The sequence below is a fragment of the Lissotriton helveticus genome, chromosome 10, assembly GCF_964261635.1.
Source record: "Lissotriton helveticus chromosome 10, aLisHel1.1, whole genome shotgun sequence".
NCBI lineage: Eukaryota > Metazoa > Chordata > Amphibia > Caudata > Salamandridae > Lissotriton > Lissotriton helveticus.
The window spans coordinates 176,151,918-176,168,493 of record NC_136071.1 but is presented as its reverse complement, the minus strand read 5'-3'; the positions used below and the strand labels follow the sequence as shown (position 1 = coordinate 176,168,493).

Below are 16,576 nucleotides of genomic sequence, written 5' to 3'. Positions count from 1 at the left end.
GTCTAGGTTGGGAGTCTGGCAGACTTTCCCCTCAATGAAAGGACGGGGGCACTCAGATCTCATGGTGTTACGAGATTCTCTTTGAAGAGAGTTTCTCAGCCATCTAGTGACAAACTTAGCTACGTGGTCGTGGGGGTACCACCTTTTGCTGTTAGGGTGGGAGATGTTCTCAGGAGAGAACATTTCGGCACCGAGAGGGTCAAGGATCGCGTCCTTTGACGAGGGGGAGGAGTTCGCCTCTGAGGGAGGGTTAAAATCCCATTCATCGGTGTTCTGCTCGTCAAGGTCTAGGACGAATTCGTCCTCAGGATCCAGGAAGAATTCATCTTCCTCTGAACTAGAGTTGGCGCTTGTTAAATCCGTGCCGCTATGGGCGACGTTACCTTTTGGGGCGCTTAGGCCTCCCATGCCTTTTGAGGTGCTTGGACCTCCCATGCCCTTTGAGGTGCTTGGACCTCCCATCTCGGATGAGGTAGCGCGACCTCCACTGGTATTCATACAGTGTTTAATTTTTTTGGTAGATTTGGAGTGATCAGCTTCCAGGTCCGGAGTGTCATCAGGTAAGAGGGACCTTTTATTGGACATAAGCTCACGGAATGTGTCTAACATGCAGGTCCTCATCTCCTTCTGAAGGAAGGATTTGAAATTATCAGAGTTATGGTTGGGGGAGCCTGCCATGGCGTCCTCTGATTCTAGATCGGACATGACGGTAAGTAGGGTTACAGGTTTGGAATTAGCTCCTTTAATATTTCCTTTTTTTTTTTTTTTTTTTTTTGCTTATATGCCAAGGGTAGGAATGCTGGGCAGGTTAAATTAAATAGTGGTAATCTGAAGGTAGTATTAGTGGTAGTATTAATATACGACTAATATAAATATATTTTTTTTTTTCTTTTTTGAAGAGCCAGTAAAATGAGCCAGTAACTAGCAATGTCGATTGTAGGGAATTTAAGCCTTATAAGGCAGCTGGAGCGCTGGAGTTGGCGTCTTAAGGCGTAGAAATGCTACCGAGGAGTTGCAGTGGAGGAACAGCTGGTCGTAGGGCAGTCGGTAAAATAACCGAAGCGCTCGAGCAGCCGATGCATAGCGACGGAGGAATGGCCCTTAGGAGGCGTATCACGTCGCGCCGCCGTTGCTAGGGTCCATTCCTTGGGCTCAGATCGCGTTTGTTCGCGCTTGAGAGGCGCGGGTGTATCAGCGCCGGTAAATAGCTAAAAAGCTATTTAAGATAATGTGTGTTCGCGTTTAAGGGGCGCGAGTGAGGTAATAAATGATTTTATGGGTGACGATGAGGAGATAAGTTTGCGCAGGCTTGAGGCGGGGCATGAAGCGGGGGAAAAAAGAACTGACTGTTTTGAGGAGGACAGGCGACAACCATAAATTGGAAGTCGAGAGGATGAGGGGCAGATCGTGGGGAGAGGCAGCGATCGAGGGAAAGTTGGAGGAGTCACACAACAAGGCAGGTAAAAACCGTGCAAATAGGCATTTAAATTGCTAATAATGACGGTAAACAGTTAAATAATAAAGTTAGACATCGTGTCAGAATAAAAGTACAGTCATAGCTGGTAAACTGGTATAAAGTTAGTAAGGATTGTAAGAGGTTACTTATCTGTTGTGAGCCGCATTCAAAAGAGACTGATTTATCTTGGCACACGCCTTTTATGGACACTGTTATGTCATTTAGTTCTATTCTTAACCTTTGTGATGTAAGCGGCTGTGAGCTGCATTAAAAAGATTAATGCATAATGTAGCCTCCTGTCTTGTAATGAAATCAGGAGAGCTTAACCTTGGTCCTTCAACATTGGGATAGCCTCTATGATCCTTAGGCGAAGTCTGATAGATGAGCAGTTACTGGAGGGGGAAAAGGGTTGGTGTGGCTTGTCTAGTTACCTCATTAGTGGTAAAGGTGTAGTTGCGTGTGGAGGGTGACTATTGTGGCTGGCTTTCCTTAGCTGCAGTATGCCTTCGTCTTGGGACAGACAGTTGTATGTTGTGTCTGAGACGGTAAGATTATTGCAGAAACGATTTAAGGGCGGTCTCCTCTTGGGGACAGGCATCAGGTAGTGATGGAGAGATTAAGTAAACTATGCCTCCGTTTCTAAGGCCAGCAGGTTGGGTCTAGAATTGTCTGTTTAGGGGGGGAGGAGCACGTAAAGTGGTGGTGTGAGTTCAGAGGATTAATTTGTCAGGGGGAGTCTGTTGAATTTGTGAAATACTGGAGATCAGGGGCGCATGGCTGCCATCTAAGGGACAGGCCCCCGGTGTTGGTGGTGAGATGTGGTATGCTGTGCTTCCTGTTCTTGGGGCCAGTGTGTTTGGGATAGATGGACTGTCCGGTTCGGTGGAGGAGTCTCGTCAAGGTGTTGGTGCGAGTTGCAGGGGTTGATCCGTGGGTGGGAGTCTGGTTGTTTGCTGCCTTCATCTTGGGGTCCGGCAGGAGGAGATGTGCCTTATGTCCCTTGGTCCTTGTCCCTTGGTCCTGGCGTGCCTAATGTCCCTTGGTCCTCATGTCCCTTCGTCCTGGGAAAGTGGTGATGGGAGTTTAGGCGGTTAATTTGTCTGGGGGAGTCCGGTGAGTTTGTGCCGGAGATAAGGGGCGGGCGGCCACCATCTTGGGAACAGGCCCTAGGTATTGGTGGTGATATGGGGAATGCTAAGTCTGCTGTGCCTCCTGTTCTTTTGGCCAGTGTGTTCAGGATAGATGGGTTGACCGGTTCGGGGAAGGAGCCTCGTCGCGGTGTTGGTGCAAGTTACGGGGGTTAATCCGTAGGTGGGAGCTGGGTTATCTATTTGCTGCCATCATCTTGGGGTCAGGCAGGAGGAGGCGTCTATGTCCCTTGGTTCTGGCATTTCATGCTGATAATGCTACTTTGCCCTGTTGCGTGTTTTGGTTGTCCAGCTCAGGGGAGGAGCCTCGTCAGTGTTGGTGCGAGTTATCGGGGTTGAGCCTGGTTATTTTTTTGCTGTTGCCATCTTACGGTTAGGCAGGGGGTGATGTGCCTTCTCTCCCGATCCTGGGATTTTGCGCGGACTATGCTGTTTTCTGATTTTGCGTCTACTTAAGCTTCTAGTAATATAGTTACGAGTTCCAGTGAGTAAACCCTTTATTGCTCGTTTCTCAGGTACTCACTGGAGTTGTTTTCTGTGGGTGTTGGGCACTAGTTCTGGGACCAGTTTCAGTGTCTTCCGCTTATTCTTTCTTGTCTTTTGGAACTTTAATTTATTTTCTTTCAGTGTCTTGTTCACAGCTTTAGTTATCAGCGTTTCTGACACCTTGCGGGTCCAAGTGTGAGTGACAAGGATTAAATAGTTGTGGAGTCCGCTGGCTACCCAATCCTACCAGGAATGGGGCATCTTCGCTTGTCTTGTATAGCAAACATGACTCTTGAAACAGTGTTTGTAACTTGTGGCATTAGATATACATGCCTAGCATACTACTGCTACAAGTTTGTCTCTGAATTAGTGTCTCTGGTTATGAAATATGGAGTGACTCCTCCTTTTTGTGTACATTGCACGTTGGCACTGAGTCTATTTTTTCCCCACCATCTGGTGTCTTTGTACATAGTCGGACTGGAGTTTGTGTCCAGAGCATGTTTAAAGTTCCGTTTGATTTATATGATCCTTTGCTTCAGATTGGAGTAAAACTAGGTCCTCTCCCTGATGCATGAACACCTTCAGCAGAGCCGGGAGGAGTCTCCAGAATGTATTGCCAGAGAATGCTGCATGTGTGATGGAACGAAAACCCTTTCAGAACTGCCCACACTGCAAATTGAAATCTGTTTACAGACCTCCATGAGGTGTGCAACCTGTGCTGGTCTCCCGAACATTACAACACCGACTATGCACCACCTTCAGATCCAAAAAGAACCCTGGTTATTGAAGGAAATGGTGCTGGTCACAACAGCGGCTATAGGCCCCTTGCTCACTTTTCCACTATTTAAGCTAGCCTGGCTGATGAGGGGTGTTACCCCCAAAACGGTCCCAGGATGCTTGTTTCCGGTCCAGGGAGGACCTGGCTTGGCAGCTTTGGCTGGACTGTTCCCATAAGATACAGGGTTAAGACTGATTTACATATGGCTGGATCTGAGCTGGGGTAGCGAAGTGAGCTGAAACTGTGAGGGATTCAACCCAGATCGGTGACGGACGCAGTGCTGAAACTTTTCACACTCACCTCAATCTCCTTATGTCGGCACAAAAGCAGCTATACCAGCAGGGCTCCTTGGAGCCCCTATGTTAATGTTACCGCAACAGCTGCCCCAGCAAAGGGGCGTCCCGGCACTGACAGCAAAGCAACTGACACGAAAGAGTGGCGTGTGTATTGTCTGGGAAGATCCCCTTTGCACTGTAGAGCAAGAAGATGCCAGCCTGTCTGGTATCTCATTTGCACAACCAGCACCTGGTCTTGAATATATTTGAGGAAGTCCAACCATGAGGGGATGACTAACATCAAGCTTGTGCCGAAGAACAGCCCAAGAACAAACCGCAGCAAGGGTTATGCATATGCCTTCAAGGTTCAACCCCAAACAAAGTCCTACACTGCTACCGAGGATGTCTAGCATCCACCCCTGAGTACGAATGCAAGGAGAAGGCAATCCAAGAGCCTTTTCCTCCTTCGGGCTCTGGTCCGGACTGGCACAAACTTCTGGACTGAGCAAGCCTCCACTAAAGGGCATCAGCCTTTGATCCCGAGTGGCTCCAAGGGCACCCAGCACCCACAGTTTTGTCCAAATCAAGCACCAAACAAACATCCTGTGCTCAAGACACTATTGATGCAAGTCTTGCCTCCACGCTGAAGGCAAAGTCAACTTCGAGTCCCCCATAACACCTGAATAAGCTACGTTCCTTGAAACGCCAGCCAAACTGGGTTCCAGATACAAGGGCCTGTTCATCCACTACCTCCACCCGCTGGTGGGCCAGACTGTTGGATACCTTGTTTCAGACCGGTAATCCACATACCAGCCACCATTTCTAGAGGACACGGTCTTACAGCCTATTCGAAGCATGTTCAAGTTCAAGAATTTGTATAGCGCGCTACTCACCCAGAGGGTCTCAAGGCGCTTGGGGAGGGGGGTTCATTATTTATCGAATAGCCAGGTTTTAATTCTTTTCTGAAGGAGATGTGGTTCTGTGTGAGGCGGAGGTGAGTGGGGAGTGAGTTCCAGGTTTTTGCCGCTAGGTAGAATGATCTACCTCCCATGGTGAGTCTTTGGATATGCGGGACTGCGGCGAGGCCTTGATTGGAGGATCTTAGTTGGCGGGAGGGTGTGTAGAAGGAAAGTCGGGTGTTGAGGCATTCGGGTCCTAGTTTGTAGAGGGCCTTGTGTGCGTGGGTGAGGAGACGGAAAGTTATTCTTTTGTTGACTGGAAGCCAGTGGAGGTCTTTCAGGTGGCCGGTAATGTGATCACGGCGAGGGATGTCCAGAATGAGTCTCACCGATGCGTTTTGGATGCGTTGGAGTTTTTTCTGTAGTTTGGCTGTAATACCGGCGTAGAGGGTGTTTCCGTAGTCTAGACGACTCGTAACCAGTGCGTGGGTGACAGTCTTTCTTGTCTCGGTGGGGATCCAATGGAAGATTTTTTTGAGCATACGAAGTACGTTGAAGCAGGAGGATGAGACGGCGTTGACTTGTCTGGTCATCGAGAGGGAGGAGTCCAGGATGAAGCCTAGGTTGCGTGCGTGGTCAGTGGGTATGGGTGCGGAGCCTAGGTCCGAAGGCCACCATGAGTCGTCCCAGGCAGAGGGGGAAGATCCTAGGATGAGCACTTCCGTTTTGTCTGAGTTAAGTTTCAGGCGGCTGTTTTTCATCCATATGGCTACTTCTTTCATGCCCTCGTGGAGATTGGTTTTGGCGGTGTTGGGGTCTCTGGTGAGGGAAAGGATCAGCTGGGCGTCGTCAGCGTAGGAGATGATGTTAAGGTTGTGTTGGCGCTCGATGGAGGCGAGTGGGCTCATGTAGACGTTGAAGAGGGTGGGACTGAGTGATGATCCTTGTGGTACACCGCAGATGACCTCGGTGGCCTCTGATTTGAAAGGGGGGGGGGGGCGTACTCTGAGTTCTTCCGGCGAGGAATGAGATGATCCAGTCCAAGGCTTTGCCTTTTATGCCAATGTTGCTGAGGCGTTGTGTGAGGGTGCTGTGACAGACAGTGTCGAAGGCGGCGGAGAGGTCGAGTAGAATGAGGGCCACTGTTTCTCCGTTGTCCAGAAGTGTTCGGATGTCGTCTGTTGCTGCGATGAGGGCGTTTTCGGTGCTGTTTGGCTCGAAAACCGGATTGTGATGGGTCGAGGGAGTTGTTGGATTCCAGGAAGGTGGCGAGTTGGCTATTGACGGCTTTTTCGATGACTTTGGCCGGGAATGGGAGGAGGGATATGGGGCGGTGGTTTTTAAGTTCGGAGGGGTCTGCTGTGGGTTTCTTCAGGAGGGCGCTGACTTCGGCATGTTTTCAACTTTCTGGGAAGGTAGCAGAGTTGAAGGAGCAATTGATGTTACGGAGATGGGGTGCGATGATGGAGTCTGCTTTGTTGTAGATGTGGTTGGGACATGGGTCGGTTGGCGAGCCAGAGTGGATGGAATTCATGAGGCGGATGGTGTCTTCAGTGGTGATTGCGTTCCAGGCGTTGAGGTGGTTGGAGGGCGGTTTAGGTTCTGAGGGCGGAGGAGAGGATTGTTCGTAGGAATTGTTTTCGAAGCTGTTATGTATGTCGGCAATTTTGTTCTAGAAGGAGGATAGCGAGTCGCAGAGGTCTTGGGAGGGAGTGATGTCGTTTGAGGCTGCGGTGGGGTTGGTGAATTCCTTGACGATGTTGAAGAGTTCCTTGCTGTTATGGGGGTTGTTGTCGAGTCGATCCTTGAATGCTGATTTCTTGGTGGATCGGATCAGCTGGTGGTGTTTGCGGGTGGCTGACTTGAAGGTGGTCATGTTGTCGGTGGTTGGGTTTTTTTCTCCATGTTTTCTCGAGAGTACGGCATAGTTTCTTGGATTTCTTGAGGTCATCGTTGAACCAGGGGGCCTTTTTGTTTTGTTTGGTGTGGTGGTTTTTCAAGGGTGCTAATTCGTCAGCGCTGTGAGTGATCCATTGTTTGAATTTGATGGCAGCTTGGTTTGGGTCCGAAGGGAGGGCGGGTGGGTTTTGGTTGAGCGATGTGAGAAGTTGGTCGGAGGTGATTTTGTTCCATTTTCTCCGGGGGATAGGTTGTGGGGGGATGTGGTTCGAGGTTGTTTTGTAGCTGAAGTGAACACAACAGTGGTCTGACCAGTGGAGAGCTGTGGTGTGATCGAAGGAGATGTTTGCTGAAGGTGAAGATTGGGTCGAGCGTATGTCTGGCTATATGGGTGGGGGTGTTAACAAGTTGTTTGAGGCCGAGATTGGCCAGGTTGTCAAGAAGGGTGGTGGTGTTGCTGTCGTTTTTCTTTTCCAGGTGGAAGTTGAGGTCTCCTAGTAGGGTGTAGTTCTCGGAGGCGAGGGCATGTGGACTGATGAAGTCAGTGATGTGCATCTATAGCCACACGTTCTACTAATTTAATATTACTTACCCTATGAACTTTTGTTCATAACCTGTAGTGCTGGAGATTCACATGTGCTGGCTGTCTTCCCCAGAATCCTGTCTTTTGCAGATCTTACCTTATTTCAATACACATTGTGCTATCAGCTAGGTGCATCATACGTAGGTTGATGCTACAGCATACTTTCCCACTGTGCAGAAACAATCTAGCATATAATTGGTGCTAATTTGCATTGTACACTACGAAAAGGAGTCTCACTTCCTCTTAACTTGAAGCTTCTTCAAAGGAAAAATTATTGGAAAATATCAAAGCCCAACACTAGATGGCAAGAGTATACTAAGCTTGTGAATCTATAGCGCTGCAAACCACAAACTGACGCTTACAGGGTAAGTAGGATTTTCTTTACTTTCTGCTTTTGCTGCTTTGACCCTTGATAATATGGTCAGGAAGGTAGCGGCAGGAGTGTATGAAGGGAAGACAATGGTATCAATCACTCAAACAAGCCATTTGGGAATAAAAGACAGAGTAAAAATATCTGGAACTTACATTCCCCTTTAACTAACTTTAATTGAAGTGGAGAAGAAAATAAAAATGTGTACTCCACATCTGAATCTGGTGTCGTGTATGCGGCTGCCTACGCCTAATTGAAATCTGTGCAGCAGTACAAGCAGTCTAATTAAATCCACCCACTAACCATTGTATTGTGCTTTTCTAGTAATCACTGTACTGTTAAACGTGGGAAATGAATTGATGCCAGTTGTATGGATGTGGCTGTGCTGACTAAAAATCCCAAAAGCGCCACGAAAGCTGTCATTTGTTAACGTAAGGAACAGTGCTTAAGCAGTATAATCTATATACACGCTGTACATCGTTGTGCTGTTTAATCCAGAACTGTTCTACACTGTCCAAATTTCAGAGCACAGCATAGACCTACCAATCTGGTGTCCGGTTCTTCTATCCATAATGACTGATATTTCAGTGCTGTGTTAAATTGTCTGTTTTTAAGCCATATGTTCCAGTTTTACTGATTTAGACTACGTCAATAATGTAGAAGGTGGAGAACATAGGAACTGTAAATTGTATTTTTATGTATAAACACAGGGTGTGATAGTGCCTCGGTAATTATGGTTATCTTAGCATTTTCATTAAAAAGGAATTTTAAAGACCACTTTAATGGAATTTAGTGTATCCAGATGTCCCCGAAGTTCATCCATTTTGGGTTCCACAATGCAAGGTTCATGCAGGATTAAGAACAGGGGAGATACTGAAAATGGACCTTTACAGTTTTAAGTCCCATAGAAATCCTGCTCTTTCTGAGGCAAACGAAAAAATTAACAATTGCACCAAACTTCGTTGATCAAGAACATGCCTTTGCTTAGTTTGGTGTAAATCCATTAGGTAGTGTAGTAGCGAAATTAGCAGCTAAATTGTGTTGTCTGGGCATTCTGAAGTAAAATTTTAAAAATCTGGACCGTTAATTTGTTGTAGTCTGTGCGCCTTATTATATAGAACTCAGTGGATCCAAAACTTGAAAAATTCCCTGATAGGACAAGGGCGCTTTCTCGTCTTCCACTTCGGTTGTGCGAACCCGGAATGAACTGATTGGGTTTGCCCTTTTAGGCTCGATTACATTTTCCCGATACATGCCTTTATATAGGTACAATTCACGTTGCCCTTATATAGGCATAGAAATCAGGCCCTTATTTAGACATAACCCATGCTACCCAAATACAGGCATGGCTACTTCCATCCGTTCACCAAATGTCAACGATTTCTTGGAAAACCAGCTTAAGCTGTTAGGGAACTTCCCCTCTCTTGAATATTGATTTCTCCAAGATCAGTTTCTTTACAATGAGCAAGTATTCCCCAGGGGTTCATTCACGACGTTCATATGCCCAACTTTACATGAAACTATGGCATTCCTAAACACCTTAAAGGTATAAATATACCTTCACTTGCTATAGCAAGATACAGTGGTTCTGAGCAGTTCGAAGACCTACTTACCTGACGCAGCTCGCTACAGCAAGTGCTGAAGGAAGCCGACGCTCCAGCTGATGCACTGATCAGGAAGCTGCCTTTCTCCTGCCGAGAATACCACTCCAGTGTTTCCGGCTCCCCTTGCTTGGTGTTGGGAAATCGAGTCCCCGAGACAGATACCAGACCTCCTTCATTCTAAGGTATGGAGCTGATTAGAACCTAGAGAAACCTTTGGTAGATTCTTGGCAAAAACTAAACCTATGCAAAAGACCATACTTGCTTCTTCCCTCGTACTAGACTTGGGTTAGGTACATTGGGGTAGGCGTATTTTAGAAGCACCAGTTGAGTATTTTAGTCTGTTTATGTATGTATTTTTATATGGCTTAGAAACCATACAATGCTTTTACAGTATTTCATATTACTGTTTACGCTGTATGCATTATACTTTGCAGTCTGCCTAACGATTGTAGCAGTTCACTTCTCTTGCATGAGAAAGAAGACTGTTCAATAAACCTTTTATTGAAAACTCCCGTCTCACTATTTCTCTGCAACTCTGTAGAAACTAAGCATGCACGATTGACTGAGTGAACTAGTTATCTATGGTTTCCATGACTGAAAGATGTATTCTTATTCTTGGGGAAACAAAGTTGTCAAGTTTATGTGGTTGTCAAACTAATCCCTCCTTGTGTATTCAAGAGTTTCTAGTGACCTCTGAGTTAGCTGGCACACACACAATTAAGTTTAGTATATTCGATAGAGACCTATTGACCTAAATCCTATGTCAAATCTATAGGATATATTATTCCAATGCACAGAGCCTATTGGAAATATAGGAACTACACTACAATTGGCTGACATCTGTAACTAATCTCAGACAAAGTACTATTCCATGCATTAAATCTGACTACAATAAATTACTTTCTTTGTGGTGCAGGTTTATCTAGTAACTAAGTGTGGATAATCAGTGGAAGAATGAGCCATTCTACACCTTTATTTGCCCCTGTTGAGCTCTTCTGAACTATATGTAGGCTGCTGCATTTTGCCACCCAATGGAACAGTCTTGCTTTCTTGATTTGTCTCCTGCACTTAATGTTTCTTCAATAGGCATGGAAAACAGTGATATCCTCAGATCCTTCAACTTCCTTTATTAAGCGTGATGATCCTATCTGAAAGGATCTGCTCCAACTACAGTGTTGTCTGAAAATATACTGAAGTGGTTTGAGGAAGCCCGGTGGTGGTGGTGGTTCTAAGTGCCTGTATTGCTTGCTACCGGAGGTGTACCATTTAACTGTAATTGTTACTTTTTCAGCTTGACTTTTTATATTTACTAACCTGATTCCCTATCTGCCTTGTCCAGCCTCTGTTAATATCCCTTGGAACGTAAACCTCAACTATGGAATTTTCCTTTGGCAATTCATAGCTTTTACAATGACATACTTATGTTTTCAAAGGGTGTCATGGTTGGCATGGGCCAAAAAGACAGCTATGTTGGTGATGAAGCTCAGAGCAAGCGTGGTATCCTGACCCTGAAGTACCCTATTGAACATGGTATAGTCACCAATTGGGATGATATGGAGAAGATCTGGCACCACACCTTCTACAACGAGCTCCGTGTTGCCCCTGAGGAACATCCTGTACTTTTAACAGAGGCTCCATTGAACCCCAAGGCCAACAGAGAAAAGATGACTCAGGTGGGTAAACCTATGTTTTACCCTGACAATTAAAGGAACTTCCACAGAAATGAGGATCTCTTCACTATCTAGGTTTGCCCAATCTGTTTTTTTCCACTCCAAGTTCTATGCGGTTTGGGCCCTTTTTAATCTTGCTTCAATCCAGTATTACGCTAGCGAATTGGAGAACATCTACTCTCCAAGGAGACCCAAAAACTGAAAGCCGGTTCCTGAGAGGAAGGGTGCATATTTGAGATGTGGTGAATCGGTTTGATCTCATAATGTTAGTTTGTGTAGTTCCCTTTTTGCGACTGCCTTGCGCAGTTCTATAGCGCCATCTTGCAGCTACCTGAAGTGCTTGCTTGGAAAGTGCCTGTATGTATGTGGAATGATTGGTTTAAAATAAATCCAGTTTGAATTACCCAGCAGTATAAAGCTACCTTTTGCATGCTGGATTCATTAGAATGTTAGACTCAAAGTTTTTAGTTTTTTTTTATGCAATAGAATGCAGAACTTGACAATTTTCAAATCTCAGTTTCAGAAATGCTGTGGAAAATGTGCATATCCAGTTTTTATGGAATTACTATCATGAAGTCTGAAGTACCTTCTAAGTGGGTACGGTTGTGTCAAGTTATCTATTGAATTCTTTAACCTCTAGATCATGTTTGAGACCTTCAACACCCCGGCCATGTATGTGGCAATCCAGGCTGTGCTGTCCCTGTATGCCTCTGGTCGTACCACAGGTATTGTGATGGATTCTGGTGATGGTGTCACCCATACAGTGCCCATCTATGAAGGTTATGCCCTGCCTCATGCCATCCTGCGTCTTGACTTGGCTGGTCGTGACCTGACTGACTACCTCATGAAGATCCTGACCGAGAGAGGCTACAGCTTCACAACCACAGCTGAAAGGGAAATTGTGCGTGACATCAAGGAGAAGCTCTGCTATGTCGCCCTGGACTTTGAGCAGGAAATGGCCACTGCTGCTTCTTCATCCTCTCTTGAGAAGAGCTATGAATTGCCAGATGGTCAGGTGATCACCATTGGCAATGAGAGATTCCGTGCTCCTGAGGCTCTTTTCCAGCCTGCCTTCCTCGGTGAGTAGTCCTGCCCCACTTTTTATCATAAAGTCTTCGGACACAAGCGGGAAATATATGCATGTGAACAATATTTATAGTATTTACAGGAATACCTTAATTAGAGCATTAGTTGCTGATCTTTGAATGCAGGTCATTAGGTGGTAATGTTGTCTTGTTTAGCGCTTCTTCAAAATGTGCTTCTCAATGTTGTTGATCAGAAACCGATTGAGGCATGAGTACACATTTAATGAGGTGATTATTTTACATTTTGAGGCAGATGTAGAACAAGCCACTTATATGAATTTGAGTGTATACAATATCTTAATTTCTTTTTTAAATGATCGTGCGGTAGTATTGGTGGTTCGCAGGGTTGTTTCTTGTAGTGTGATAGAAACTTTGTTTAATAGAACTATTGGGTTGGATGTAAGGACCATTTGAAATTTGGGGAGCAGTAGTATTCTGGTTTGGCATAAAATCCTGCTAAAAGGGGTGTAGATAAGTACCTGATTTTTCAAACCGCTGTGGGGATGCTCCTGGGGTCTAGAAGGTTGAGGTTGAACGATGTGTGGATTTTGTGTCTTGAAAAAAGTAGGTGAAGTGGACTGGTACACTAGACCATGCTTTCCAAAGCACCAGAATAAGGTTCCTGAAATGGATCGCTTTCTGTAGTTTTGGAGAGGTTTTGGGTTTTTGGGGGTGGAGGTTAACGATTATGGGTGTTGCAGAAATATTCAAGGGCATAGAAGTGGGAAATTGGTGTAACTCAATGTTGCAATGTGTTTGAGAGGTGATGAAATACTGGATTGTACATGGAGTATGAGGGCAGGGAGTAGCAGCGCACTAAAGCATGGTTGGGTTGCTACTTTTTCAGAGGAACTGGTTACAGGGTAATGCACAGAGCGAGAGACCACAAGTCACTAGATGACTCTACTGAACAAAGCCAGGATTCAGTTAGGCACGTTGTAAGACAGTACACAAGGTGCGGAGTCCTCCATGACACCAGGAGTTGGCAGCAGAATAGTGCTGGGGTGGGGAGGGGTGTTCAATTAAGACTGAACTGCAGGCTTGTGACCTATGTGGAGTGCATGTCTGTAGGCTGCTTGGTTCAACCACCCCCTTGGTGACTGTTTCTTTCAGTGCCTGGTGCATAAAGGCGGTTGAGAGTGCTTCCAGGGCATGCTTAAGATGGAACAGTTGTGCGTTCTTGTAGTTGAGTGGGTTTTTAGAATTTGGACTTCATCTCAATAGGAGAAGTGAAAAAGCTTGCTCCTTGTGTTTTTCCAGTTGGTAAGTTCAGGTTGAAGCCAAAAACAAATTGCTCGCCTACAGTAAAACTGTCTGATGGTGAATTCAGATTTTTTGTAAAATCTTCTTCGGTACTTAACGAGAAACTTGTTAGTCAAAGACTTGGAACCAGTTTGATCAATTTGTGTATAGTTGCCCTTCATATCCTACCTAGAGTGACAGTCCTCCAGCTGTTTACAGCTTGTTCTATTTTGTTCTTTAGTGGCCCTGAAGAGCTCGACGTAACACTTGTCAAAGTTCATTCTCGTGTCACTTACACAAGCTCGATTTTCTAGCGATTTGTGGCTTTTCCATCTGTAGTAATGCCTGTCTACTGGACTTTTTAGCGTTTTGGTTTTCTGGTGGTGGGCCAAATATTGATCCTTTAGTAGATGTTAAATGCTCCCATGTGCCTGGCAATTTATGTCGCTCCGGTTTCTGGAATTGCTCAGATTCTGTGTGACCATTGATAGTTGTAACTTTAAGTGGAATAAAGGGCCTGAAATAGTCCATCTGGTCATGGACAGATGATTGCAAGACTTTAATGGCTCACTCTGGTCTGCTGGGACGGGAATGTCCTCTGCATGCCGGGGGGGGTGAATACCATGTGTTACCAATTCACAAACACCTCCACCAGAGGTGAAAGACTTCAAACCAAGTGAAAGGTCTGTATTTGACAGTTGGGGGACATTCAACATGGCACCTGTCTGAACCGTGCTTTTTATAGTAAATACTGGGTAGGACCCAATGCAGGGGTAATCCAGGGAGGGCTTAGCATGAGTGGTGGCACAGTGGTTATAGTGCCATGAGTGAGTAGTTCCACCATGTTCAGTTGCATGTGTTTAAAGTTGAATTGCGTAGTATTGCCGTGAAATAAAGTACTTTTGTATCCTTGCATACCAATGCTGGGCTGGAGATGTGTTGTATGTTGGCTGAGTTGTGATTTTTTTTTTTTTTTTAGCAAGCACAACACCTCCCTGAGAAGCCTGTGATTAGTCCGCCTAGCTATCATGAATGTACAGCACAGAAGGGTTTGTACATTGGCCACTTTGCAAAGCCATAGAAGGATGTGTCACAGAGCACCAGTGGCAAAGTTCCTCATCTGCCACAGCTGGGGTAAAGCTGTCCCTGACTACCTTGTGCTACTGCTCCCATCACTTTCCTACCCACTGCAGTCTGTCTGACACAGAGCTTGAAACAAAGTAAGGTGACCTGTAGTGCTTCACATCGAAATAACACCAGTTAATGCACAATCTCTACTTGTTTCAGTTGGGCATGAATAAAATGCTCTGCTTTTGTTTTTAGGTCTCACCTAGGAAGCGCTTGCTCTCTGTGACATGCTCTATTCAGGATATGGGCTTAAAATCTCTGCCCATTTTCAAGGACTGCCCCTCTCGTCACTCCTAGCTTGTGAGCACTATTTCTTTCTTTAATCTGGACCGCTGGAGTCCAGTACTCGTGGTTTACAGATCTCGGGTATTCTGTTTTCTGCAGCTGCCTCCTCCTCCCTCCTGCTTTTGAAACGCTCATCCTGGTGTCGGGGTCCCTATCTTACTATGGCTGCTGCAGCCTCCGCTTGTCTTTTTTTTGATTCAATGAGTGCGCATTTTTCTTGCTCTCACCACCCCCCCCCTGATTAGAAATGCAATATGTTTGTGAAGCAAGCCTCGTGGTAGGTCATCTAAAATACATGGACACATATGGATGAAATTGCCCCGTGCTAAGGTTTGCTACCAGTAGACTAATTGTTCAAAACCGCATACATTTTCCACCAAACATTACATTGTGTATGGAATGAGGCCTGGGGGCATGCTTTTTGTTTATCCAGTATTAGGGGTGTCTTTCATGGATTCACATGCCTGAATCATTCCCCGTCGTCGAGACGGGAGCCTCCGGTACATAAAAAAAGTAATGTCCTATAGACATACATAGAGAAAATAGGCCTAAGGGCCTCCCCTTAGTAGCCTTTCTTAGTCCTTATGTAAAAAGGACAACTCTCCCAGTCAGCCAATCAGCTCCGACCTCCCTCTAGAACCTTCCTGGGAGGAGCCTCAGTCCCTCAGATTTTCTACCGCACGTTGTGCTAAGGGAGTCTCCTCTGAGCTCTGCTCAGATTCTGTGTTTTTTTCACTTAATTGGCTTTTCTACTATGGATTATCTTCAAATACATTCTGTATCTTCAAATACTTTCTTTAAAGAAGGTTTAACAAGGGAAAGAACGGAAGAATTCTGTTTGGAGCCTGCACTTCTTGTTCCAAGAGGTGGCTCTGCTCGGTTCCTCACACTCACAGACCAAAGGCTACAAGGTATGTTGCTTTTTCAAGTGACTTTTGAAGGGTTGTGAACAGAGGCTGTTAATATGGTTAAGGCCAGAAAGGAGGTTATTTATTTCTCCAGTTACTGCGATGAGGTGTTGCCCTCAAAGTCCAGGAGACCTCAATAGAGAATCTCCTCAGACTCATTCCTCAGGGTACCATCCTGAGAAGGCCCCAAAAAAGACCGCTCAAGGGTCTTCCGGGCGCAGTCCTTCAAGGATCTCCCCACTCTGTGGGAAAGGAGAGTAAAGGACTTGCTTTGGAGAAATATCGGACAACATAGACGACGTATGAGCCGTCTATATCCCCTCCTCTGGTCATAGGAGCGTTCAGAAAGGCGTCGTCTATACCTCCTGAGGTACAGCCTAAGCAGCCATCGACGTCAAAACCATCATCATTGCAATGTGAGCGTCGACAACGACGACAGCGTCGACGATTACGTCGACGACGAGACCATAGACGTCGACGGCGACACCGTCGACGGTTGGAGCGTCGACGAGGACATCGACGTCGACGACGAGGCCGTCGACGACACCATGGACGTCGACTTCAAAACCGTCGACGACGACGAGCACCGTCGACGACTAGCACCGTCGACGACTAGCACCGTCGACGACGACTAGCACCGTCGACGACGACTAGCACCGTCGACGACGACTAGCACCGTCGACGACGACGAGCACCGTCGACGACGACGAGCACCGTCGACGGCGAGGACCGTCGACGGCGAGGACCGTCGACGTCGCCG

The 16,576-nt window shown here is 46.1% G+C and overlaps 1 protein-coding gene and 1 long non-coding RNA gene across 3 annotated transcripts in view; one reads left to right on the top strand and one right to left on the bottom strand.

Moving 5' to 3' along the window:
- The window catches only part of LOC144786080 (uncharacterized), a 367,986-nt gene that overhangs the window by 219,524 nt on the left and 131,886 nt on the right, over nt 1–16,576 (bottom strand). The window lies entirely within an intron of this gene.
- LOC144786077 (actin, cytoplasmic 3) overlaps nt 1–16,576 on the top strand; it is an 81,264-nt gene that overhangs the window by 28,496 nt on the left and 36,192 nt on the right. For both annotated transcript variants that reach the window (XM_078665026.1, XM_078665027.1), the window contains exons 3-4: nt 10,932–11,171; nt 11,809–12,247. In XM_078665026.1, coding sequence (XP_078521152.1) covers nt 10,932–11,171; nt 11,809–12,247 — 679 coding nt within the window. The remainder of the gene's footprint in view (nt 1–10,931; nt 11,172–11,808; nt 12,248–16,576) is intronic.